Raw genomic sequence first — 27,402 nt, 5'->3', positions numbered from 1 at the left:
CAAAATTGAGATGAAGTTGGACAAATTAACCCTCCTACAGTATGAACAGTGACAGATAGTATAATAATATCAATCCTCTTCCCTGCAATGCCTTTACACAGGCTAGTCACCAACAGTCATATCATATTTCAAGCAAGCACTGTGATTAGTCAAATTCAGTCAACTGACAAAACGAGGCAAGTGGTAGGCACAGCTGGCTTATCATTCACCTACAGTCGAAGCACAGCTATCAAGTTACACAATCAGTCAAAGCCAATCAATCCTGCTTTATGTAGGCTGGGAGCTTGAAACTGTTAAAAACAGTCACCTGATTGATTTTAACTGAAAAGACAACTTTGCACAGACTATATGTTTGCATAGGAGGGTTAATTGAGGGTTGGTATAATCCAATTAACAAAAAAACAAAGGAATACTGAAGGGAACAATAATTAATTTTTAAAGTGAACAAAGAAACAAGGAACAACGTACCAAATTCAGATTTGGCCAGTAGTTATTCTTCGCACGCAGACATGGAAATAATCACTGCTACATGTAAGTTGGATCCCTGTCATAGAATCTGGGGAAAAGAGAGAAAGAAACAAGCAAATACAAAAACACTTATACGGTAGGTCGCATCTCATAAGCCGGACAAAAGAGGACTTTTTGGTTACAAAAGACAGGGGACAAGATTCATTTCAAAGTCTCATTCTTCCAATTGTTACAATTCAGACATTGGCTATGTGACAATCAACAGCAGACCAACAAATTGAAATAAGGTTTCCTATGAGCTTGGGAAGAACCCTAGCAGACCCAAATATATCGGTCTCGGACATTTCAGGGCCATCCCAACAAACCTGCACCTTATTTCATGAAACTCATCGTATCTTACGATGCGTCGCAGCTGCAACGCGTCCTGCGTTCCATTGCACAGAACACGTCGTATGTGCGGCGCGTCATATGTGTATTTATAGCACAACTTGGTGACTGTTTTATGTACTTAGTCAGCACACAGTAAATATCACTGATATTCAACTAAGAGTCGTCGGATCTCTGCTTGAAATTTGTTAAAACGTAAGACTAAATGGTGGCCATGTGAGGCAATTTTAAAGGAAAGAAAGTTACCTCATTGTTATTATTCCATGTGGGCTATTCACGTGCTACTTACAAAATAAGCAAAAATCTTTTCAGTGACTTTTTGTTCTCATGCAAGTATAACATTTAGCAGTATGCAATATTGCATCACCATATTACTCTGGCTTCTCCATATTGACCAAGTCCTTAATTGTGTTATTTGAGCGATACTCTGTATTTTATTAATGATAAAGAGCACATAATGACAATCAGTGATGCACAGGCAGAGACTCATCTTGAAATGGGTTGAGGTTCCTCATCAAGTAATGTGGCCTGTTTGTTGGTTCTCCACATTTTGGATGCAAATTAAAGTCTCCTTTGGCTTGATGCCCACTTCACTACTCTGTTTCTATCAGCCATAGATTTGGCGCAGAAGACCTCAACACATCAGATTGCATACAATTCTTAGTCACCGGTGCAGGTCATCAGCTTGAAGTACCTGTATATTTTGCCTCTGATACAACTTTCATTGTACATTGTACATGCACCAGTAGTTGGCGTTACCAATGAACTTCACATATTCTGATGGAGTATTCTATGGATTTGACACCATAAGGTTTTTCTTCAAATCTTCAAGAAGCATTTTCTTCAAATGAACATTAATTTCTGGCGCAAGTACATGTCCATAGTAACATGAATATTTCTTGAGAGCAACCAACCTCACCTTTGGATCAGGCTTTCAAAAAAAGTACTTAAATAGGTACATAAAATGCCGCAACTCTGCTTCTGCTAAAGGAAATTTGCCTACTCGTCAAGTAACAATGGAAACCACACCAAGTGCAGTAGAAATAAACACATCCTCCAATTCAACCACAGAGGAAGCCGAGTTTGTAACTGAATCAACACCATTTGCAATTTTTGTCAAGACTTTGATGGTCCTCGCCATCTTTCCTAACCTCCTACTGAATCCACTGATGCTTTTCACTTTGCGCCGTGTCACCAGCATCCAGCCAACAACCAAAATATTCATGGCTTCTCTCACCCTGTCTGATCTGTGCAACAGCTTATGGTGGATCCTTAACTTAATAGCATTGTTTAATGGAACTTGGTTCATGGGTGAATTTCTGTGTGCAGTAAATCTGGTGATGTCATTGCTCTTTAATGCACTTAGTGTTGGTGCACTTCTTCTTCTCACTGTGGATCGTTACATTGCTATTTCCCGTCCTTTGCGGTACCCCTCAATAATGACTGTGTTAAAATCAAAGATAATTGTATGTAGCACATGGGCTACAATCACTGTATCCTCCATTCTCATATATGGCATTGATCATAATACTATTTTGGTTATTGGTCATAACAAGAAAATTTGTGTAGCAAAGACATATGACTGGAGAACCAATTCACTTCTTGTATTAGGAGCACTTCAGCTACTGACCATATTCATCCTGTATGCACACATCACCCTGATAGCTCGCAATCAAGCCCGACGCATTGCTGCTGAAAACCAAGCAGGCAATGGTCAAGGTGGGCGGGGAATAAACACCAGATCAGCCACCACCATCATCATCATAACGGGGACTTTAATCATCACCTGGATTCCTACACTGATAAGGTTGGCAATAGCTACACAAAACCAATGGGAACCTTATGACAGGTACTTGGCCTTAATGTTCACACAAGCTCTGGTGTTGTCCAATGGCTGGATGAATGTAATTATTTACTACCTGAGGAACAAGGACCTTCGCCAGGCACTGTGCGGATTACTGACTGACTGGCGCCAAAGACTGTCCCAAAGATTCCGGCCATAACTGTCAGAAAATACAGTCAACAAAGAATACATTTTGAAAGGATGTTTTACAGGTACCACAAGAAAGCACAGACAATTTAGCTGCCTTATCCACAAGACAACGAATGTTGGGCTTTGCAGGAATTTATAGATACCAGACACTTCAAACCAACTTTTGGACCAATGCGATGTACTTCATGTTTCTACGATGTCCAAGATTAAGAAACAAAAGTAAACACAGCAACAATATGACCCCTGAAATAAGAAACACATTTAAAACAGACTACCTTGTCACAATACTGTAAAATATTGAGGATTTATTACAAAAAGTCTTACCATCAAGTCCTCGCAAATGTGGCCATCCAAGCCAAGAATCTCATGATGGACTCATCTTGGTGAGTGTCACTGGTGTCTTCATCACACGCCATGGCCAGGAGGACATGTGAGGCTGTGTAAGTTCCCTTAATTCTTTCCCCTGTAGAGATGCATTGGACTTCTGTGCGTTAACAAAATGATGGAACTCTCACCCCTGAAAAGTGCAAAAACACAAAAAAAGGGGGAAAATGAGTTGATTTACAGGTACCATATTTTGTATACAAACATTCGGTTGTTGCAGCTAATGTAAAGTTGGCAAGTTAAGAGATAATCCTGACCATGCCATACACTATTGCGATAGGCAAATCACCTTATAACTTCTCAGTATCAGGCAGATTGGCAGTGCTGTCTGAATGATATTGAGCTGCATTTGTATTTACAGCCCCAGTGCTTAACTGATCGAACGTTTGTTGTAGTTGGAGAGCCTCTCGAAAAAAAATTTTTATATTGTTTATTATTTAGTAATATTTTAAATAGCTTTTAAGGCAATCCTGCATATAGTAGGCCTACAATTGAATGTTTCTTGTATTTTAGTCTCTTGTATCTTAGCCTTTTGTAGTTTGTCCTTTTGATCATTTCCTTAGTTGTGACTTACATTGTAATGAATTTAAAAACTTAAAAACTGTCCAATATACGTACAAACTGTCCTGAACATGTATGTATTTTGCCTGAAGTAATATTGTGACTTGTAATTTTTAAGTAATGAAGTTAAAAACTGTCAAACATATGTATATAAACTGTCGTGTACATGTACCAGTACATGTACTTTGCCTGAAATAATATTCTTTAATAAATCAATAAATTAATTCATAAATAAATAAACGTGTTGCCCGTCAAGAGACGCAAAAGAATCCCCCTTATGAGGCCCACCACCAATTCCTATCATCACATTTGGACCTCATTAGTAGTAGAAGCTTTTGCTTGTTAGCAATTGCTTATTGTTATGTATGAAAATGTAAGCAAAAACCTGATTAAAAAAACAAAGGAATACTGAAGGGAACAATAATTAATTTTTAAAGTGAACAAAGAAAACAAGGAACAACGTACCAAATTCAGATTTGGCCAGTAGTTATTCTTTGCATTCAGTCATGGAAATAATCACTGCTACATGTAAGTTGGAACCCTGTCATAGAATCTGGGGAAAAGAGAGAAAGAAACAAGCAAATACAAAAACACTTATACGGTAGGTCGCATCTCATAAGCCGGACAAAAGAGGACTTTTTGGTTACAAAAGACAGGGGACAAGATTCATTTCAAAGTCTCATTCTTCCAATTGTTACAATTCAGACATTGGCTATGTGACAATCAACAGCAGACCAACAAATTGAAATCAGGTTTCCTATGAGCTGAGGAAGAACCCTAGCAAACCCAAATATATCAGTCTCGGACATTTCAGGGCCATCCCAACAAACCTGCACCCGATTTCATGAAACTCATCGTATCTTACGATGCGTCGCAGCTGCAACGCGTCCTGTGTCCATTTCACAGAACACGTCGTATGTGCGACCCATCATATGTGTTATAGCCTAATTCGGTGACTGTTTTATGTATTTAGTCAGCATACAGTAAATAGTCATCTGATATTCAACAAAGAGTCGTCGGATCTCGCTCAAAATTTGTTAAAACGTAGGACTAAATGGCGGCCGTGTGAGGCAATTTTGAAGGAAAGAAAGTTACCTCATTGTTATTATTCCATGTGGGCTATTCACGTGCTACTTACAAAATCAGCAAAGAACCTTTTCAGTGACTTTTTGTCCTCATGCAAGTAAACGTTTAGCAGTATGCAATACTGCATCACCATATTACTCTGGCTTCTCCATATTGATCAAGTCCTTAATTGTGTTATTTGAGCGATACTCTGTATTTTATTAATGACAAAGAGCACATAATGACAATCACTGATGCACAGACAGAGACTCATCTTGAAATGAATTCAGGCTCCTCATCAAGTATTGTGGCCTGTTTGTTGGTTCTCCACATTTTGGATGCAAATTAAAGTCTCCTTTGGCTTCATGCCCACTTCACTACTCTGTTTCTATCAGCCATAGATTTGGTGCAGAAGACCTCAACACATCAGATTGCATACAATTCTTAGTCACCGGTACTTGTCATCAGCTTGAAGTACCTGTATATTTTGCCTCTGATACAACTTTCATTGTACATTGTACATGCACCAGTAGTCGGCGTTACCAATGAACTTCACATATTCTGATGGAGTATTCTATGGATTTGACACCATAAGGTTTTTCTTCAAATCTTCAAGAAGCATTTTCTTCAAATGAACATTAATTTCTGGCGCAAGTACATGTCCATAGTAACATGAATATTTCTTGAGAGCAACCAACCTCACCTTTGGATCAGGCTTTCAAAAAAAGTACTTAAATAGGTACATATAATGCCGCAACTCTGCTTCTGCTAAAGGAAATTTGCCTACTCGTCAAGTAACAATGGAAACCACACCAAGTGCAGTAGAAATAAACACATCCTCCAACTCAACCACAGAGGAAGCCGAGTTTGTAACTGAATCAACACCATTTGCAATTTTTGTCAAGACTTTGTTGGTCCTTGCCATCTTTCCCAACCTCCTACTGAACCCACTCATGCTCTCCACCTTACGCCGTGTCACCAGCATCCAGCAAACAACCAAAATATTCATGGCTTCTCTCACCCTGTCTGATCTGTGCAACAGCTTATGGTGGATCCTTAACTTTGTAGCATTGTTTGCTGGAACTTGGTTCATGGGTGAGTTTTTGTGCACAGCAAATCAGGTGATGCAATGTCTCTTTAACAGACTTAGTGGTGGTTCTCTTCTTCTTCTCACTGTGGATCGTTACATTGCTATTTCTCATCCTCTGCGTTATCCATCAATAATGACTGTGTTAAAATCAAAGATAATTGTATGTAGCACATGGGCTACCTTCACTGTATCCTCAATTCTCATATATGGCATTGATCATAATGCTATTTTGATTATCGGTCATAACAAGAAAATTTGTGTAGCAAAGACACATGACTGGAGAACCAATTCAATTCTTGTATTTGCAGCACTTGAGCTACTGACCATTCTTATCCTGTATGCACACATCACCCTGATAGCTCGCAATCAAGCCCGACGCATTGCTGCTGAAAACCAAGCAGGCAATGGTCAAGGTGGGTGGGGAATAAACACCAGATCAGCCACCACCATCATCATCATAACAGGGACTGTAATCATCACCTGGATTCCTATACTGATTATGTTGTCGCCAATGGTTTCACAAAACCAATGGGAGACTAATGATGGTTACTTGGCCTATGTGTTCACACAAGCTCTGTTGTTATCCAATGGCTGGATGAATGTAATCATTTACTACCTGAGGAACAAGGACCTTCGCCAGGCACTGTTTGGATTACTAACTGACTGGCGGCAAAACCTTTTGCAAAGATTTGGACTATAGCTTAGACATCACAAAGACACAATGGCGTGCTATACATTTTACAGGTACACGTCAACATCTGCAGGACATGTCTACCGGTACCTGCAATAACCTCTCAATTCAACCACCATCATCTTGCCATCTCCTGCCATGTCACCTGTCTGTCGTTCCATATATCTGCCAAGAAAACCCTGGGCATCACTTTTGACTCCTGGTATTTACCTCCCCTGCCGGCTGGCCAAGGCCAAAGGTCGCCCAAGAAGATCCGCGTCTGAATGCAGATGTTGAGACATGGCCAGTTTGGCTCTGCCTCAACTGCCTGAGAACAGGGGTTGGACAGTGCAAATATAGCCCTCATACAGAAGTGGGGGTACAACAATGGTGGACCCAATGGACAACAATGACTGCGGGGAGGCACCCCAACCATGAAGCACCTCCTAAACTGCCCCCTCCTACCAGAGCTTTGCAAACTAGAGGATCTCAAGGATTTCAACCCGTGTTGCCAAAGCCTGTGACATTATGCAGTGGATAGGACAAGTGTAGCGACACGACAACAACAACTAAGGATAATCAGCATTCCAGAGAAATCCAGGGATTAATTCCTTCAGAGTACCAGCCACTGTCAGGTCAGTTTAATGAGCTTCATGTTGATCTAAGCATGGAGGCCAAGTTGGTTCCATCGAGGCCGAGTTGGTTCCAAGTGTTCTCCCAGACCTGTTTAAAAGTAGAAGCTTTTGCTTCTTAGCAATTGCTTATTGTTATGTATGAAAATGTAAGCAAAAACCTTGAAACTGCAAGATTTATGTATTCGGCCCAATAAGAGGGCATGTAATGTGGTTTGGGTAAAATCATTTGTATTACCCAAATTTTAAAATGGCCTCCTACTATTGTATCGGACATGATATACCGGTATATGTATCCAAAAAGGGCTGATTTACAAAAATGTATATGATTGATGCTAAAACTTAAAGGACAATAATTGACAGAAGAGGAAAAAACTTGCTTATGAATAGACGCGCTGTGTAACAACCGCCTTAAAACCACACAGGCCCCTATTATTACATCAATGTCAATCATTTGGCTGAGTGTGCTGCAGATTCAAATTAATATCTCATTAGACTTCATTATATTTGACAGTAAACAAACTTGGTGCCAGTATGTCATGTGATGGGGAAGTAGTATAAGAGACCAAAAACAGATTGTGCTGTGCACCTTTCTTAGCCAAAGTTGGTTTAGTATGCGCTGGGAAAGGAGTGGAAAGGACCATAACATATTATGCTTCACATCTTCTCTATTTTAGCCAAAGTACCTAATCTTGATTCATGTGAAGGATACTCCAACAGCAGATTTGAATGTCACATGTGCTGCATGGAGATATTTCTAACTTTGGACGTTGGAGATAACAACAGACTGTATGCCAACTGCTTCACCTTGCTACAGATGGTACATACCTGGGTACCTGTAGTGTATGCTCCTGAAATCAAATGAGCATTGATATATCTGCAGCCTCTTGAATGACACGTTTTAAACAATCTTCAATCAGCATTTCCATTCAGGTACACAAACAGCAAAACAAATTTAGCATTTTAGATAAATCTACCCAAGTTTCTGTCTGCTCATCCAGCAACCATGGAAACTACAACCAATGAGCAAATGACTGCTGCTTCAAACTCTACAGCAGAAGATGTTATTGTGTCAACACCATTTGCAATTCTTGTCAAGACTTTGATGGTCATTGCCATCGTTCCCAACCTCCTACTGAATCCACTGATGCTTGTCACTTTGCGTCGCGTCACCAGCATCCAGCCAACAACCAAAATATTCATGGCTTCTTAACTTAGTAGCATTGTTTGCTGGAAATTGGTTCATGGGTGACTTTTTGTGCGCAGCAAATCAGGTGATGCATTTCCTCTTTAATGCACTTAGTGTTGGTGCACTTCTTCTTCTCTCTGTGGACCGTTACATTGCTATTTCCCGTCCTTTGCGGTACCCCTCAATAATGACTGTGTTAAAATCAAAGATAATTGTATGTAGCATCACCTGGATTCCTTTACTGATTACATTGCCAATAGTTTCACAAAACCAATGGGAGCCTTATGACGGTTTCTTGGCCTATATGTTCACACAAGCTCTGGTGTTGTCCAATGGCTGGATGAATGTTGTTATTTACTACCTGAGGAACAAGGACCTTCGCCAGGCACTGTGTGGCATGCTTTCTGACTGGCGCAAAAGCCTGTCCCAAAGACTCTGGGGTTAGGTTTAAGCAACGCCTTTAATATTTCAATGAGAAAGTAACAGGCTTTGGCAAGGATTGTTCCCAGGTAACTCAACTGTATCTTCAGAGACTGAGTGGGAGAATACGCTGGCAGAATGTCTTATGTGACTAGATAAGCCAAGCAAGCAGTCTCACCAGAATTTTAATTCAGAATGAGGAAATTCAAATTTGAGATGAAGTTGGACAAATTAACCCTTCTACAGTTTGAACAGTGACAGATAGTATAATAATATCAATCCTCTTCCCTGCAATGCCTTTACACAGGCTAGTCACCAACAGTCATATCATATTTCAAGCAAGCACTGTGATTAGTCAAATTCAGTCAACTGACAAAAGTAGGCAAGTGGTAGGCACAGCTGGCTTATCATTCACCTACAGTCAAAGCATAGCTATCAAGTTACACAATCACTCAAAGCCAATCAATCCTGCTTTATGTAGGCTGGGAGCTCTTAACTGTTAAAAACAGTCACCCGATTGATTTTAACTGAAAAAACAACTTTGCACAGACTATATGTTTGCATAGGAGGGTTAATTGAGGGTGGGTATAATCCAATTTAAAAAAAAAAAGGGATACCGAAGAGGAAAAATAACGAATTTTAAAAGTGAACAAAGAAAGAAAAAAAAGAAACAACATACCAAATTCAGGTTTGGCCAGTTGTTATTCTTTGCACGCAGTCATGGAAATAATCACATTTAAGTTGGAACCCTGTCATAGAATCTGGTTAAAAGAGAGAAAGAAACAAGCAAATATAAAAACACTTATACGGTAGGTCGCGTCTCAAAAGACGGACAAAAGAGGACTTTTTGGTTACAAAAGACAGGGGACAAGATTCATTTCAAAGTCTCATTCTTCCAATTGTTACAATTCAGACATTGGCTATGTGACAATCAACAGCAGACCAACAAATTGAAATAAGGTTTCCTATGAGCTTGGGAAGAACCCTAACAGACCCAAATATATCAGTCTCAGACATTTCAGGGCCATCCCAACAAACCTGCAACCGATTTCATGAAACTCATCGTAACTTACAATGCGTCGCAGCTGCAACGTGTCCTGCGTTTCATTTCACAGAACACGTCGTACGTGCAACCCATCATATGGGTTATAGCTTAATTCGGTGACTGTTTTATGTATTAAGTCAGCATACAGTAAATAGTCATCTGATATTCAACAAAGAGTCGTCGGATCTCTGCTCGAAATTTGTTAAGGCGTAGGACTAAATGGCGGCCATGTGAGGCACTTTTAAAGGAAAGAAAGTTACCACATTGTTGTTATTCCATGTGGGCTATTCACGTGCTACTTACAAAATAAGCAAAGAACCTTTTCAGTGACTTTTTGTCCTCATGCAAGTAAACGTTTAGCAGTATGCAATATTGCATCACCATATTACTCTGGCTTCTCCATATTGATCAATTCCTTAATTGTGTTATTTGAGCGATACTCTGTATTTTATTAATGACAAAGAGCACATAATGACAATTACTGATGCACAAACAAAGACTCATCTTGAAATGAATTCAGGCTCCTCATCAAGTATTGTGGCCTGTTTGTTGGTTCTCAACATTTTGGATGCAAATTAAAGTCTCCTTTGGCTTCATGCCCACTTCACTACTCTGTTTCTATCAGCCATAGATTTGGCGCAGAAGACCTCAACACATCAGATTGCACACAATTCTTAGTCACCGGTGCAGGTCATCAGCTTGAAGTACCTGTATATTTTGCCTCTGATACAACTTTCATTGTACATTGTACATGCACCAGTAGTTGGCGTTACCAATGAACTTCACATATTCTGATGGAGTATTCTATGGATTTGACACCATAAGGTTTTTCTTCAAATCTTCAAGAAGCATTTTCTTCAAATGAACATTAATTTCTGGCGCAAGTACATGTCCATAGTAACATGAATATTTCTTGAGAGCAACCAACCTCACCTTTGGATCAGGCTTTCAAAAAAAGTACTTAAACAATAGGTACATATAATGCCGCAACTCTGCTTCTGCTAAAGGAAATCTGCCAACTCGTCAAGTAACAATGGAAACCACACCAAGTGCAGCTGAAATAAACACATCCCTCAACTCAACCACAGAGGAATCTGAGTTTGGAACTGCATCAACACCATTTGAAATTTTTGTCAAGACTTTGATGGTCCTCGCCATCTTTCCAAACCTCCTGCTGAATCCACTGATGCTTTTCACTTTGCGTCGCGTCACCAGCATCCAGCCAACAACCAAAATATTCATGGCTTCTCTCACCCTGTCTGATCTGTGCAACAGCTTTTGGTGGATCCTTAACTTAATAGCAGTGTTTGCTGGAACTTGGTTCATGGGTGAGTTTTTGTGTGCAGCAAATCTGGTGATGATATTGCTCTTTAATGCACTTAGTATTGGTGCACTTCTTCTTCTCACTGTGGATCGTTACATTGCTATTTCCCGTCCTCTGCGGTACCCCTCAATAATGACTGTGTTAAAATCAAAGATAATTGTATGTAGCGCATGGGCTACAATCATCGTATCCGCCATTATCATATATGGGATTGATAATACTACTATTTTGGTTATTGTTCATAACAAGAAAATGTGTGTAGCAAAGACATATGACTGGAGAGCATATCTGATTCTTGTATTGTTGGGGCTTCAGCTACTGACCATATTCACCCTGTATGGACGCATCGCCCTCATAGCTCGCAATCAAGCCCGACGCATTGCTGCTGAAAACCAAGCAGGCAATGGTCAAGGTGGGCAGAGAATAAACACCAGATCAACCACCACCATCATCATCATAACAGGGACTGTAATCATCACCTGGATTCCTACACTGATAAGGTTTGCAATGGCTTCACAAAACCAATGGGAGCCTTATGACGGTTTCTTGGCCTATATGTTCACACAAGCTCTGTTGTTATCTAATGGCTGGATGAATGTTGTTATTTACTACCTGAGGAACAGGGATCTTCGCCAGTCACTGTGTGGCATGCTTTCTGACTGGCGCAAAAGCCTGTCCCAAAGACTCTGGGGTTAGGTTTAAGCAACGCCTTTAAAACTTCAATGAGAAAGTAACAGGCTTTGGCAAGGATTGTTCCCAGGTAAGTCATCTGCATCTTCAGAGACTGAGTGGGAGAATACACTGGCAGAATGTCTTATGTGACTAGATAAGCCACGCAAGCAGTCTCACCAGAATTTTAATTCAGAATGAGGAAATTCAAATTTGAGAATTTGGACAACATTAAGGGTGGGTGTAATCAAATTAACAAAAGCTAACGGGATACTGAAGGGGATGAATAATTCATTTTTAAAGCGAACAAAGAAAAAAAAGGGAAACAAAAACAACGTACCAAATTCAGGTTTGGCCAGTAGTTATTCTTTGCATGCAGTCATGGAAATAATCACTGCTCAGTTGGAACCCTGTCATGGCATCTGGGGTTAAAGAGAGAAAGAAACAAGCACATAAAGATAAAAAAAACATTTATAGCTCACATCTCACAAGATAAATAAAAGAGGACTATGTGGTCATCAAAGACAAGGGACAAGATTCATTTTGAAGTTCATTTTGCAAGTTGTTGCAATTAAGACATTCTAGCAAAGCTACTCTCTACATAGGCCCATCTTTAGAAGTGCAATTGGTCCCTTGATCATATCAAGTGGCCTAGCCCTACAGTTTAACATACATGTACATTATTAATTTAACATACAGGTATCACAAGTCCTAAGTTCCCCCCAACATTATTCTTAATTAATGAAATAAAAATGCACGATTTCAACAATATCCCAAATGCAAATGACAGAGGACACTCTTCTGCCCATCTTGTGAGAAAATGATAGAAATCCAATCACGCATACCAACACGAAGCTCATTTGAATGAAAAAAGTGCCAATAAAAAAAGTTGCAGTAAATGTACTGGTTTGAGTGATCCTGCAAGGCAGGGTAGACTTTCATTAATTAATAACTTTACCTTACAAAAGTTTCCTTGTTTAAAAGGATGTTTAACTAAAACAAGACGCAATCTTGGTAATCTTAACAGATAATTGCAGACCTTTTAATGCGAAGATGACAAAGAAAATGCTGTGTAATCCTATTACTTTTAGATTAGATACAAAAGGGATTAACCTTCTACCTTTTAAATCATGATCAAACCAGTACATAGGAGCAATGCTATTTACTGCAACTTTTTTTATTGGCACTTTTTTCATTCAAATGAGCTTCGTGTTGGTATGCGTGATTGGATTTCTATCATTTTCTCACAAGATGGGCAGAAGAGTGTCCTCTGTCATTTGCATTTGGGATATTGTTGAAATCGTGCATTTTTATTTCATTAATTAAGAATAATGTTGGGGGGAACTTAGGACTTGTGATACCTGTATATTATAAAATGTTCACCAACAAGGGCATTTTGTTAATGTCTTTTGAAAGTATTTGTTGCATCACATACACGTTTGCCTTTTATTTCACCAGGATATCAGTTTAAATGTTCAAGGTGTAACTTGAAAAAATAGTGCTGTCTGTCACAGGCACTGGCATTTGTGCATACACATCTATCTCATTGTGATATTTCAAACAATGTAGGAGTTTGTGGGGCTTTGCGGCAGTACTTCAATGTTATTACAAGTACTGGTAGATTATACCATGCAAATAATGATCACCCATGATCCGTCATTTTTCGGGTATATGTAGCCTAAGGTGTGATGAAATAAAAACAACTATTGTTTCTGTCATAAAATGAGTACAAAAGGTACTTTTGAGAGCTGTTTTTCAAGTCCTGTCATGCCTGTTTCGACCCGAACGTGCAATTTGTGTAAAAGACGTCGTTGCGGGCAGCAAACAAAACACAGTAAATCGTGACGTAATAAACAGGACTCCCGATGCAGAGTAGCATAAACGAGTCCTGTTTATTACGTCACGATTCACGGTGTTTTGTTTGCTGCCCGCAACGACGACTTTTACACAAATTGCACGTTCGGGTCGAAACAGGACCTGAAAAATAGCTCTCAAAAGTACCCTTTGTACTCATTTCATGACAGAAACAATAGTCGTTTTTATTTCAGCACACCTTAGGCTACATATACCCAAAAAATGACGGAAATGTCTTCGAGCATTCCACAACCTCTTTAAATGAAAAAAAAAAATTAATTTACAAAATGTTAATATATACATGCAGCAATAAGGATTTGTTACATTTGAAATAAATTTATTGACTGCTGTGCAGTGTCAAATACAGGGTGAGTCAAAAAAAGCGGAACCCAAACCCCCAAAAATGTATTTCATATTTAAAAAAATTTGTAGTACCAAAAATAATAATGACTGGAAAGCCAATTTCAAAAGCTACTTTTAGATGAAAAAATTACTGAAATTGCTCAACCAGTTCAAAGAATACCACCATTTAAATGCAATGAACCTAAAACCTGTCTCGTCCAAAAAAAATCAATTTATTGTGTGTTTTGACTGTTTGGAACAACAAAGAAAATGACACAGAATACTTGTTTCAACAACTGTCACCAACTGTAGCACACAATATTTTGATTAACAACCCTGGGTAGGCAAACAGTATGATTTATAAAATCTACTACTTTAAAGACGGGCCTTCAAAAGGACTTGTTGTTGCATATTGTTAACGTTTAAACTAAGATTTCATCGCTGGCGATGTTTGAAGAGAATTGTGACGACGATTGCTGAAATCGCATTTTTTGGACGAGATGGGTTTTAGGGTCATTGTGTTAAAATGGTGATTTTTTTTTAACGGATTGACCAATTTCAGTAATTTTTTCAATTAAAAGAAGCTTATGAAATTGGCTTTCCAGTCATTATTATTTTTGGTGCTATATATTTTTTTAAATATAAAATATAATTTTTGGGGTTTGGGTTCCGCTTTTTTTGACTCGCCCTGTACAGGGTTTATCATTACGAATTATATGTAGATAAAAGCATGCTAGTTATGCACATGTACAGAACACAGTAGTTGCTTGTTAAAATCACAAATTGTGCAGGGTACACTGTCAGCAAAGTGCATCTCACATCAAAATGTTGAAATGTAGGTAATGTAATTTATTCTAATATTATCACACAAAATGGTGATATAATGGCCATTTTTTCCGAGCCACATTTATATGTATCTTGTTTGGGGCATTTCTCATTGTCCCTATTAAGTTAAAGGGAAAATACAACATTGGCAAACATAAAAAAACTAAATGATCAAATTATCACGAAATACCTTACTGAATTGTTAGGGACTGACAGTCTTAAGCATCCTTTAAAATCATGGCTCTTGGTGGGCTGACATTTTCAAGAAAAACTGTATATTTCCAACGCTGGTCGGCGGACCAGCGTTAGAGAAAACTGGCTTTTTTCAAAAACTGTTCTTAATTTTTCATATTTAGTTATTCTGACTTTTCTTTGCAATTGATCACAAACCTGTGAAGGGGTACAAGCCTGCTAGACTGATTCTCTGACCTTACAATTCCCCAAAGTGTATCAATTGCTTCGTTTCATCTTAAGTGGGGTCAGGGAACCAGACTTCAAGAACACCCATGAACAGTTTTCTTGGTTTTTTCAGCATCTACAAGCCCAAAACATGAAACAAGTCAGTTTAACAATATTTTATATAACATAATGTTCAGATATGTACCAGTAAAATGCACCTGAAATGCGAACTGCTCAATCGTTAGAAATACCGGTAGCCCAACTGTAGAAAGTACTGTACAACTGTAAGTTATTTTTAAACTTTAATGTCTACATGTATAATCATTTCTTTTGCTGTGACAATTTATTCTAGTGTTAACTATGTATTTATTGTGTTCAATGAGCATTTTTCATTACAAACTATGTGTACATGTAGATAAAAGCATTCTTGTTACGCACAGTAGTAGCTTGTTCAAATCGCAAATTGTGCAGGGTACACTGTCGGCAAAGTGCATAGATTTCACATCAAAATGTTGAAATGTACATGTAGGTAATGTGATACATACAAAACGGTGATGTAATGGCCAACCTTTCCGAGCCACATTTACGTATCCTGTCTGGGCATTTCTAATTGCCCCTAGTAAAATGCACCTGAAATGCGAACTGCTCAATCATTAGAAATAGCCCAACTGTAGATAGTACAGTACAACTGTAAATTATTTATAAAATTTAATGTCTACATGTATAATCCTATTTTTCTCTGAAATGGTATTGAAAAATGTTACAATTTATTCTGGTGTTTACTACATGTATGTATTTATTTTGTATTCATTCTGGTGTTAACTTAGTATGTATTTATTTTATATACAATGAGAATTATTGTAAGTTCTGCTCAAGAACTTGACATTAACATTTAACTCCGTGTGCAACTACCCCCTCAATGACTAGAAAGGGCGCTAGCCAATAACATCTCATCATGAATTTTTCATTTCCAGGCCTTAACCTTAAGCTTCAGAGGGGCAAGGCCACTTGGCCTCAAAGGCTCCCAAATCAACAAGGGCACCAAGGCCAACTGAAAGGGCACAAGGCCATTTTCACATTTTTATCTGTTGACGACTTATAATGGTGTTTAAACTTTAACTTTCTAAACTAGTGTCCAAACGCTGGCACTTTAGCTACCGCTCCAGCCATTTCTTCTTCGTGCTTTTTTTTTAACTCTCTTGTTGGACGGCATGATGATGTATCGATATTATATCACTGACTGTTTGATGGTAAACGATATCTGAATTTGAAATCTGGGCACCGTAGTGGGAACACTGCAGTGGAAAAAAATTTCACGACAAGTGTATGATTAAATTTTAACAGGGCTCGAATTTCATGAATACATTTCGGGAAATACATACACAGACAAGAGAGATCAAGTTCTGTGAGTATAAGCTTGCAAAGGTCGTCTTTCTCCATCGATGTTTTCTTGGCATTTTCACGATGTCTATTCCGCGCCGTCCGGCCTGCATGCAACTGTACTGCATGCAGTGTGCATGCACCGCGCGCGACTATTGCATTGACTGGTTACCGCATTTCCATCTTGCCAGTGCGCGGCGTGGCGCGGTGCAGCGGGAACCAGTCACACTGCTGCATTAGCACGTACAGGCCCACGTGTTTTCATACATCAAGCAGCTCTGTATGTACGTACTGTATACGTGCAACTGGCATGAGTGGCGTGTTGGCCCGAGGCAGCTTTGTTGCGTTTCGGCACGGCACAGACAGTTTTTGGCCGGTAATTTTAATCAATCAAGTAATAATATGAACTCAAAGCACGCTATTAATCAGACCTCAACTGCTAGTATATTTATAAATAATGGAATTAAGGGAAAAGGGCACACAGCCAACGTGGCCGTAAGGTACGTGTTTTTTAAAAGGGCATCACGGCAATTCGCTGGGGCATTGCGGCAATGGCCGCTGATGGCCGCAGTAAAGATCGAAGCCTGCATTTCTCATGAATATTTAATTTATTAAATTAGAAACAAGAGGGGCTTTTTAATACTAAAAAAAAGACATTGTCAACCTAAAGCAGACTTCTCTCAATGTAATGACATCTTTTAAGTAATTTTGAACAGTTTCTTGGGGTAGAAATTATGATTTTCCTATGTTGTTTGCAGGCCGGTTGGTGCCCCTGCAGTGCGACTTGCGTGCTCACGGTACATTGCGCGGTGATCGCATCTTTATTTTCGTTTATTCATTGTCATTGTCATTTCACCCCCAAATTTCCCTCAAAAATTCAAAACCCTGCCCTTTGTATGACATACATGTAGCCTTGTTGTAGGCCTAGGCTAGACCCGGGAACGTGGCGTTGTATACAACGTATATAGCCCTGTTCATGGGTCTAGGCCTAGGCTACTCCTAGAACTATGAGGCTCCACGTAGTGGAGCCTCATAGATCAAGAAGCCCGCAAAATTGCCTGCAGCACAAAACACTAATAAAGTACAAAAACGTCCATCAAAATGGAGACATTTCACACAGAACCGCTGCACAGTTTGCCCCTACACTCCGTACTTTATCTCTTGACATACTCACGTATCATGCGCAGAACTAACATAGGTGGATTCTGTCGCTTTTTAGGCCAAAATGATGAAAAATATGCCCTTTCCGCACTGAGCCAACCTGACACTTGAAACGTGCACGCATATGATTGAGCGATGATTTTCGGTTCGCTCGGAGCGCGCCGCAGGGGGTACGGTACAGGCAAGAGTGTATTGACGACGACATTGCATTTGGTAAAGAAGTGACATGTACATGTAGAAACTCCTGCCAGAGCTTAAAAAAGACTTGTTGCATTATTCCAATCTCCAGACATCAATAATCACAAACCTGTATTTCAGGCTCCGCCATTTCTCACTGATATTGCCTGTTGCATCATCAACTCCCTTCGCTCTCATTCGCTCGGCCACCATCTTCCAAGCTTGGCTCTTCCGTATGGCACTACTGTCAAATTTATCTTTCAGGCAGCGATACGACTCGATCAGAAGCAACGCACGCTTGTGGGTCCACTGAAATTTCTCTTCTTTGGGCAAAAACAAATTAAAAAAATCAAAATATTAAAAATGAATCAAAATAAATTAAAAATTGTTAACAAAAATATACAAAAGGTAATGACTTACGACAAAAGCCAACATGATAACAGAAAAGGCTGTTTATTTATACAAGAGATATCCTTTTTCAAAAGTAGTCTGTTGCTTTATAGCACAATATGTTCATGGTTGACTGAATTTCTACCTTGACTTACCATCATGTTTTTCAATAAATTCTTCTATCCAAAGCATTTATGTTTTACTTCCCAGAGTAATTGGTTATTGCGTAGATGCTGGTCACAGTCCAATTATGCTTGCTATTGCTGTCTCAATAGCCTTTCTCACCAATTGTGGTCATATCATTATGCAGCTAACACCAATCAACAGCAAGTAGCAATAAACAGAAAGTATTGCATCTGTAGTTAAGATTTTTTTTGTTGAAGGCAAGTATTCTATGAATTGTATATTGGAGAAAATCTACTTAATTGACATTTTCAGTCAGATCAAAGGCAACAACTTTAATACATAATATAAAATTGTAGCTACCTTTCTGCACTTTGGATGTGTCCTGTTGGGCCAGGGGAGCTAGTGTAGCATCATCATTTTCTTGAGATGTTTCATAATCACTGCAGATTGGAGCTGGCATGGCTAGGGCTTTAGCATTTCCTTGAGATGTTTCATAATCACTGCCGCTTGCAGCTGGCATGGCTGGGGCTTTATCCTGCACATCTAAAAGAAAATAGGCAAATGGGTTGAAATATATACTGTATGAGCATTGTTTTGACAAATTACAACCTAGACTGTAATAAAGCTGGAAAACAACTTTGGAGATTGACTCAATACAAATGCGAAACATGGAGAAAGAGAGTGTCTGATATAAGCTGATAATCAAGCAATTCTTTAACGGTCAAATGGAAGCTACACTCTCAACAATTTAATTGCTTCCTTGTTTTAATGTTGACCGATTGCTACGTTATACATGTACATGTACATGGACTACTTTAAATCATGTTTGGTTTGTTTACTAAGTGCAATATGTCAAGGGTAAATTGAAGTTGTTTTGTGACTGTCTGGTTGCTTTCTGTAATTACCTTTTACCAGTAGAGGAAGCTGCGTGACATTCTGTATGATCTCTTGCAATACAGCATGATCTGTAAATGAAAGCAGTCATGTTAAATATTTCACAAAAATATTCTTGCTCAAGTTCAGGGTATGCTTGTCTACAGTGTTTTAGTTTATTACATGCACATTGCCTCCATGTGAGACTAAGACAAAATTGCCTAAATAATTCTCCCGTAGTGTTTGATCTCTGTGAAAAAAAACAAGGACCTGATTTCCAGACAATACCTTTCAAAATTAGGTGATAACTGCAATGGGCCAATAATTTCAAAATTCAATTAAGGCTTTGAGTTCATGTTATGCGTCTACCAAATGTTCCCCCCCCCCCCACTCAAATGGTCACTCAAATAACACTGTTACCATTTTGCCCAAGGACTGTTGGGGATTTTGTCACTTCAAAAGTGACAATCTCCACGTCTTGGGTGGGGCAGCCCGGCGGGGGAAACAATTGGTAGGCGCATTATACTCACCATTTTTCTCAATAGCGGCAACATAAGTTGGTTTGTCTACGACATTTGCCTCTGATCTGTTTGGCAGTTTAATGCACAATTGCTTGTAGTAACTGGGCATAGGGAAACAATACACAGGTGACATGAGGTAATTATTCTCCAAGAAAGAAACTGCAAATTTCAGGGAGTAAAAATTAGATTTAATAAATGAAGCAGCATGGTATGTTGCTGAACTTTTTTTAAATGGAAAAACATTTGTAGTTGTATCATTGTCAGTAAAATGTGCTGCAATATTTGCAGGATTCCCTTTAATTGGATATGGTGTCAGACAACCAGTGTCTGAGTAATATACCACAGGTAAAAATGGCCGCTGCACCGTTGTTAAAACACAAGACCCCCACTAAATTATCTTCCAAGACCCCAATTTTTTTTTTAACTCTGAAAAATACAACGTAAGAAACCTAGAGGGCCCCCTCCTAAAGGCATCGCAAGGGGAGGGGGGAGGGTGGCAAGGCCCACCAGAAAAGCGACCCAAAAAAAAAGAGAAAAAGAAAGAAAAAGATGCGCTAGGTCATTGGCCTATTGCTGATTAGGCCTACTCAAAAAAAAACTTAAAAAAATATATCAAGAATGTGCTGGAAAAGTGCAGGGATTTACCGGGGAAAAATGTGCTTTACTCAATCTAGAAAAAAATATAGTAAAAAGTAAATAAAAAAAAAAAATAAAAAAAGGACTGGCAATGACTGGTTTGCAATTGGTTTTGGGGTATAGGCCATATGTTTAGAACATTTTTATTTTTTTTGCTCACGCGCAAAATTGCCAACTGTATCCACCATGTCCACTGCTAATATATGTTGAGTATGAGAATAGAATTTAATTTAGAAAGTCAGTATTTCACTCAATTTACGAGGGGAAAAGCAAACTACGGCCAAGTTCTCCTAGCACCATGTCGATATGTCCGGTCCATGATCCATAGCATAGGCCTAAAGGCTAATGTTTGCAGACGACATTAATATTTGACAGGCGACACATTGTTCCCTTTTCGCCACGATTACAACTTAAATTTACGACACTTGGTGCTTTCTTCGTCATTAATACCCAAGTCATTGCTTCTCTGACCAAAAAAAATGCCCGTGATTCGGCCTACTCTACGAAAAAATACTAAACTTCATCACTTTTGTCACACTGACATGACTCAAAACAAAACTGTCGTCTGCTTACCTGTCCGCCATCTTTAAATATACGTCACCAGCCAACAGCGAACGGCCCCTTGACGTCGTTCGCCGTTTTCGCTAACGTTTGCCAACATTATTGGCGCACATCGCGTTCCGCTCACTGATCTCTACATAAAGACTGGATAGCTAATAAAGAGCCGCACAATGTACGAATTTGACGCCATATTGGTGAGACCGGCTGGTGATCTACAAAGGACAAGTTGTCATTTTTATAGACAGCATGATTTCTTTTGTAACGTCGCGGTTCACTTGACTTATATTTTGACCACCATCACTGACCAAAGTTAACTACAATTTGTCTAACGTCGTGGTTACTAAAATGCCGCAAATATAACCTTTTCAGCGTTTTGAAATAATAATCACTACGGAAATGTGTCCCTTTTAGAACATCATAATATGTGTACGTGACTAAAATGCGCGTCAACTGTTGATACAACGCGCGCGTATTTACGCGTAGAACGTTCGTATTATACGCGGCCATCTTCGTGAGACCGGGGGCGAAGTGGTCAATATGCAAAGTCTACTGTGTGAATGTTGTATGCACATCCGCTATCCAGTCTTTATATAGAGATCAGTGGTTCCGCTCCGCGAACAATGCGAATGTTGGCAACGTTCGCGTGAGCGGAACGCAGCCCTGCTTTGAGTATAGACTGGTTCCCAGTTCATCTGGAATTATAAAATTATCGTTCTGAAAAGGAATGGTGGTGGGGTACCATGCTATAGATTTTCGAAACTTCGGCTTCGTTTCAGCTTTGGATTTGGGAAACTTTTAGGCCCCTGGTGCTGCCGTGACTACGGCGAAGTTTCGTCAAGCCTTAATTTATGGACTATTATTATTTATAATATAAAGGATGAGTCAAGGTCGTACTTATGAAACAAGATAGCAAATGAAGGGACTAGATACCAAAGGACGGGACAAGATGGTGAAGGATGAGACATCCTCGAGGAGTTCTGAAGAGGATAACACCAAGTAAATGATGGCAAGGCGGGATGAGACATGATGGCAAGGCGGGATGAGACAAGATGGCAGAGATGGCACATGGAGGCATTTAGGGATGAGATATGCATGGTGGTGATGGATGAGACAAGATGGCAAGGGATGAGAAAAGGACACAAAGGATGAGACAAGATGGCAAAGGATGAGACAAGATGGCAAAGGATGAGACAAGATGGCAATAGATGAGACAATATGGCAAGGGATGAGACAAGATGGCAGGGGCTGAGACAAGATGGCAACGGATGAGACAAGATGGCAACAGATGAGACAAGATGGTAAAGGATGAGACAAGATGGCAAGGGATGAGACAAGATGATAAGGAATGAGACAAGATGGCAAGGAATGAGACAAGATGGCAAGGGATGAGACAAGATTGCAAGGGATGAGACAAGATGCCAAGGGATGAAAACCTTGTCGCCCCCCCCCCCCAGTCGCCCCCCCCCCCCACTGAGATTTTGAGTTTATAAAAAATTATTATTGATCTACATGATGCCCCCCCCCCATGAAATGTTCCAGCCTCCCTAGTGCCCCCCCCCCCGACCCCCCCCCCCCCCCCCCCCCCCCACTGAAAAATTCCTTGCTACGCCACTGGGGATGAGACAAGATTGCAAGGGATGAGACAAGATGGCAAGGGATGAGACACGATGGTAAAGGATGAGACAAGATGGCAGGGGATGAGACAAGATGGCAAGGGGTGAGACAAGATGACAAGGGGTGAGACAAGATGGCAAGGGATGAGACAAGATGGCAAGGGATGAGACAAGATGGCAAGGGATGAGACAAGATGACAAGGGATGAGACATGATGGCAAGGGATGAGACAAGATGACAAGGGATGAGACAAGATGGCAAGGAATGAGACAAGATGGCAAGGGATGGGACAAGATGGCAAGGGATGAGACAAAATGGCAAGGGATGAGACAAGATGACAAGGAATGAGACAAGATGGCAAGGGATGAGACAAGATGGCAAGGGATGAGACAAGATGACAAGGAATGAGACAAGATGGCAAGGGATGGGACAAGATGGCAAGGGGTGAGACAAGATGGCAAGGAATGAGACAAGATGGCAAAGGCTGATACATCGATGGCAAGGGATGGGACAAGATGGCGAGGGGTGAGACAAAAAAGATGGCAAAGGATGAGACAAGATGGAAAGGGATGAGACAAGATGGCAAACTGAAGGCTGGGACTTGATGGCAAAGGATGAGACAAGATGGCAAAGGGTGGAACCACATGGCAAAGGATGAGACAAGATGGCCAAGGAAGAGACAAGAAGGCAAAGGAAGAAATCGGAAAGTGAGCTGTGTGACTGTAGATCATGGTACAGGAAGAGACAATAAGTGCAGAATGCGACAAGACAGCACCGAACAAAATAAGACAGTTGTTGATGAGAAAAAATGGCACAGGAACCAACATTTACAAAAGGGCATGGATCGAGAAAAGAAGACAGGGTACATAATGAGACAAGTCAGGAAAAAATGGAAAGAAAACGAAGAGTAAGACGAGAGACAAGGCACAAGATGGACTATGACGTGAGATAGGCCACGTGGAAGGAAAAACACTTTGGGATGAGATAAGATTACACAAGCTGGGTCACAATATCACAGAATAATACAAGATTGCACATATTGGGGCATGACCACACAGAATGAGACAAGACAGCAAAGGATGAGACAAGAAAACACATGATGAGACAAGACAGCACAGGATGCGACAAGACGGCATGGAAAACAAAATTGCACAGGAAGAGACAATGCAAGAGGGCTAAAAGATAACATCAGGCGTGGCACAGAATGAGACAATATGGTGTGGATTGAGACAAGAAAACAAAGAATGTGACGAGAGAAAAGAGCAAAAGATGGCATTGCAGCACAAGATTTTGCACAGAATGTGTCAAGATGGCACAGAAAGAGACAAGACAGCAGAGTTGAGACAAGAAAGAAAAAGATGGATCCTGACATCACAGGATGAGACACAATGGTACAGGATGTGTCAAGATGGCAAGGGATATGAGAAGATGGAATTAAGATGAGGCAACACTGGAAAGGACAGGACTGCAAAGGGATGGGATAAGAGGAAACAGGTTGAGACAAGACAGCCAAAATGAGACAAAAGGGCAGCGATAAGACAAGATGGCACAGAACAGCACAGGATGAGACAAGATTGTAAGGGATGAGACAAGATGGCACGTAATGTGCCAAGATGGAAAGGGATGAAATTGCATGGCTTTAAGATGAGTCAAGACAGCACTAGGTAAGACAAGATGGTACAGGGTTAGGATAAGACGATACAGGTTACGACAAGACAGCCATCATGACACAAGATGGCAAGGGATGAGACAAGATGGCAAGGGATGAGACAAGATGGCAAATGATGACACAAGAGGATGCAGGCTGAGAGAATACAAAATGGGTTGATACATGGGTAGGGATAGACAAGATGGCATGGTATGAGGCAAAAAATAACAAGATGGCATGTGAAGAAACAAGATTGCATAGGAAGAGACAAGATGGCATTGGAAAAAAAAGATGGCATTGGAAGAGACTAACAGTTCAGGATATGACAAGACGGCACAGGATTGGACAAGACGGCATGAACGAGTCAAAATGACTCAGTTTTGGACAAGACATCATGGGTTGAGACAAGATTGCTTAGGATAAGCCTTGATGGAAAGGGATCAGGCAAGATGGCATAAGATTAAACAAGACAAGACAACCAAGACTGCAAGCCAGAAAAGGAAGAGACAAGATGGCTTGGGATTAGCCAAGATGACACGAATGAGCCAGAATGGGACAAGACAGGTTTTAAAAAATTCTGGAACAGACAAGACAATACATGATGGAACAAGAAGGCACAGAAAAAAAAGAATGAAACAAGATGGTACAAAATAAGAAAAGCAACTTCAGATTAGATGGTGGCACTAGATGGTCACGACAGTATGAGATGGAGCCGGACAGGCTTGAAAAGACAACTAAGCATGGATTGAGAAGACAGCACAGAAACAAGACCGGATAGAGAGAAAAGACGGAGAAATGAGACAAGATGGGGCAGACAGAAGAGGCTGGAACAAGTGATGCAACCCCGGTCCAATTTGCATGGGTGGGCAATTAGGGGAGAAACACATTTTCTAGAGAGTGCAAACAAAAAGTGCCCTTCTTTTGCTTCTAAAAGTTCTAAGTAAATGAGGGACATTGGGAGGCGTTAAGGGAAGGGAACCCAACAGAGCATGAAATGCGACATGATGCCACAGAACGAGGCGATCCCTCCCCTCCCCCCCCCCAAAAAAGTAAGAAAAACATGTACACAATACTTTTCAACAAACTCAATACAGATACCATTTCCAATAAGTTCTGTGAGCACACTTGGATTTATTCAGCCGTTAACCCCCTAAAGCGGATTGTCATTGTTCAGATTTTTGAGTTGTTGCAAGCTGGAAGAAGTAAATATATATATATTTTGTTCACATAAAAAAACCTGTTAACTTTTCCATTCATCACACAAAAACAAAATCTGAGTTGTAACAGATCGTACAATCATTGGCTGTAAAATAAGTGGAGCCAGCTTACAGCACACAGAAAAAAAAACAATGATTAAGACCAAGTTAAATACTGGAATTTTATACTTGAAATTGGCAAGATTGTCAAAGAAAATCTATTTAAATAATTGAAAAGTAAACAAATAAACACCTGGGTTTTTTTTGTTCTTAAAAGCCTCAATCGTCTTTAAAAGAAAGGTCCATTTCTACACATTTCTAAACCACCGTTATTTTAAACAAGACTTTTCTTCTTTTTCTTGCCATTTAAACTTAAAACTGAAAATCATCATACAAACACTTTCCTTCTCGCTTTGCATCTTCCAAACTTATGACACAAAATGTTCAATACCAACCCATCAACTCTGTTTGATTTAGGAATGTAGTTTTTGTACCAAATTCTAATGATTACAAACCCCTAAAGCAAGTACATGCACACAATCAATTTCTTTGGAAGAACCAGTGCTTTCATCTTATTTGGTCATTTTGTTCTTTAGTATCATCATGACAAACGTTTGGAGTTGTACTCAATTTGTTTTGTCTATAACATCATTTCCCTGGAACATTAAGCAGCCTTACATCAACATTTTTTTCATTATCATAAACTACAAATCTATATCATCTTTGTAGTAATCAAAGCTAATATTTGTTTAAAAATTACTTGTTCAAACTGATCCTTGTGATTTTGGAGTGCATTTGGTGATTAACAAATTTAAAATTACTGTGAAAACCTTTCACATGCATTAAAGCTTAGGAATAACATACACTCACATACACAAGTACATTGGAAGAGATTCTTCATCCAAAACAATTCCCATTCTGAAACTTGTACATAAAAATATTCAGGGAAATAAGTGGATTAACTGTTTTACACAGAAAAACTGTTTCTCAAAATAGCTTTCGTCAGTTCTTGAAAAAAAAATAGTTCATAATCCTGTACAAATCCAATTAGTACTTACTGTCTTTTAAAACGTGTCCCAGCACATAAAAAAAAATATCCGATGAAAAAAAAGCCATATCTTTGGTGCAAATAGTTTAGTTCCAAAATACCAGTGCAAAAATGTACACAGAATATTACAGTTTGAAAATATATAAGTTTCACTGGTACAAAAGCCTCTTTACCTACTCAGATACTCTTGCAAAAAGCCTCTCAAAAGTTTAAGTCAGTACAAAGATTCTCATAAACGATTTTAAATCTGTCAAAATGCCCTCTCACACAAATAAATAGTACTCAAATAACTACCCCCACCCCCCCCAAAAAAACCCTGACATTTTATCTGTAACTGTATATGCTTGTAAACATTAAAGCCAATGACATCATATAATGACCTGACCCAAAAAGACGGATTTGTTCTCTAATTACATGTACAAGTCAAAGCACACCTTGTGTATTTAAATACAAACTTTCCAAGAAACATAAAAGGGCAGCAACTTTTGCCTCTTGATCTTGGACACCAACAAGGCAAGAGATTAACAAACTGGCAATTTCTTTTTAATACGTGTAAATCACTGATGAAAACGATACTTTGAGATAGCAGCGTATAATGCTAACCTCGATTTACCCTGATTTTCTGGAGTGAAGGCAGCATCTCTGAACGCGGAAAACTTGGAACATTTTTCTGGGAATACTGCCCGTTTTGCGAACGGGAACACATAGTGTTCTCACTTGGCACAGCCTGGGAACTTAAAGCTACAGTCCATCAT

General features: G+C 39.6%; 3 protein-coding genes across 5 annotated transcripts; 2 read left to right on the top strand and 1 right to left on the bottom strand.

The window, feature by feature from the left end:
* Window positions 1-477: 477 nt before the first annotated feature.
* On the bottom strand, window positions 478-20,257 carry LOC119728965. 3 transcript variants are annotated; one of them, XM_038201430.1, is made up of 8 exons: window positions 19,955-20,257; window positions 19,457-19,516; window positions 18,912-19,094; window positions 18,166-18,358; window positions 12,238-12,319; window positions 4,259-4,346; window positions 3,173-3,365; window positions 2,778-2,858 (listed from the first exon to the last, which is right to left on the bottom strand). In XM_038201430.1, exons 1-5 carry the CDS (start codon window positions 20,076-20,078, stop codon window positions 12,289-12,291), a joined length of 591 nt encoding a protein of 196 aa, XP_038057358.1. In that variant the 5' UTR covers window positions 20,079-20,257; the 3' UTR covers window positions 2,778-2,858; window positions 3,173-3,365; window positions 4,259-4,346; window positions 12,238-12,288. The 3 variants fall into 3 exon arrangements, with proteins under 3 accessions (XP_038057357.1, XP_038057358.1, XP_038057359.1); XM_038201429.1 differs by lacking the exons at window positions 2,778-2,858; window positions 3,173-3,365 and adding an exon at window positions 478-556; XM_038201431.1 differs by lacking the exons at window positions 2,778-2,858; window positions 3,173-3,365; window positions 4,259-4,346 and adding an exon at window positions 9,546-9,620.
* On the top strand, window positions 1,942-3,164 carry LOC119728964 (melanocortin receptor 4-like). The gene has a single exon (XM_038201428.1). The coding sequence runs from the start codon at window positions 1,983-1,985 to the stop codon at window positions 2,856-2,858; it is 876 nt and encodes a 291-aa protein (XP_038057356.1). The 5' UTR covers window positions 1,942-1,982; the 3' UTR covers window positions 2,859-3,164.
* LOC119728963 (beta-1 adrenergic receptor-like) lies at window positions 10,132-12,066 on the top strand. The gene has a single exon (XM_038201427.1). The coding sequence runs from the start codon at window positions 10,938-10,940 to the stop codon at window positions 11,922-11,924; it is 987 nt and encodes a 328-aa protein (XP_038057355.1). The 5' UTR covers window positions 10,132-10,937; the 3' UTR covers window positions 11,925-12,066.
* Window positions 20,258-27,402: the final 7,145 nt, after the last annotated feature.

The sequence above is a fragment of the Patiria miniata genome, unplaced genomic scaffold (assembly GCF_015706575.1).
Source record: "Patiria miniata isolate m_02_andy unplaced genomic scaffold, ASM1570657v1 HiC_scaffold_20, whole genome shotgun sequence".
NCBI classification, from domain to species: domain Eukaryota; kingdom Metazoa; phylum Echinodermata; class Asteroidea; order Valvatida; family Asterinidae; genus Patiria; species Patiria miniata.
This window is presented reverse-complemented; position numbering and strand designations above follow the sequence as displayed.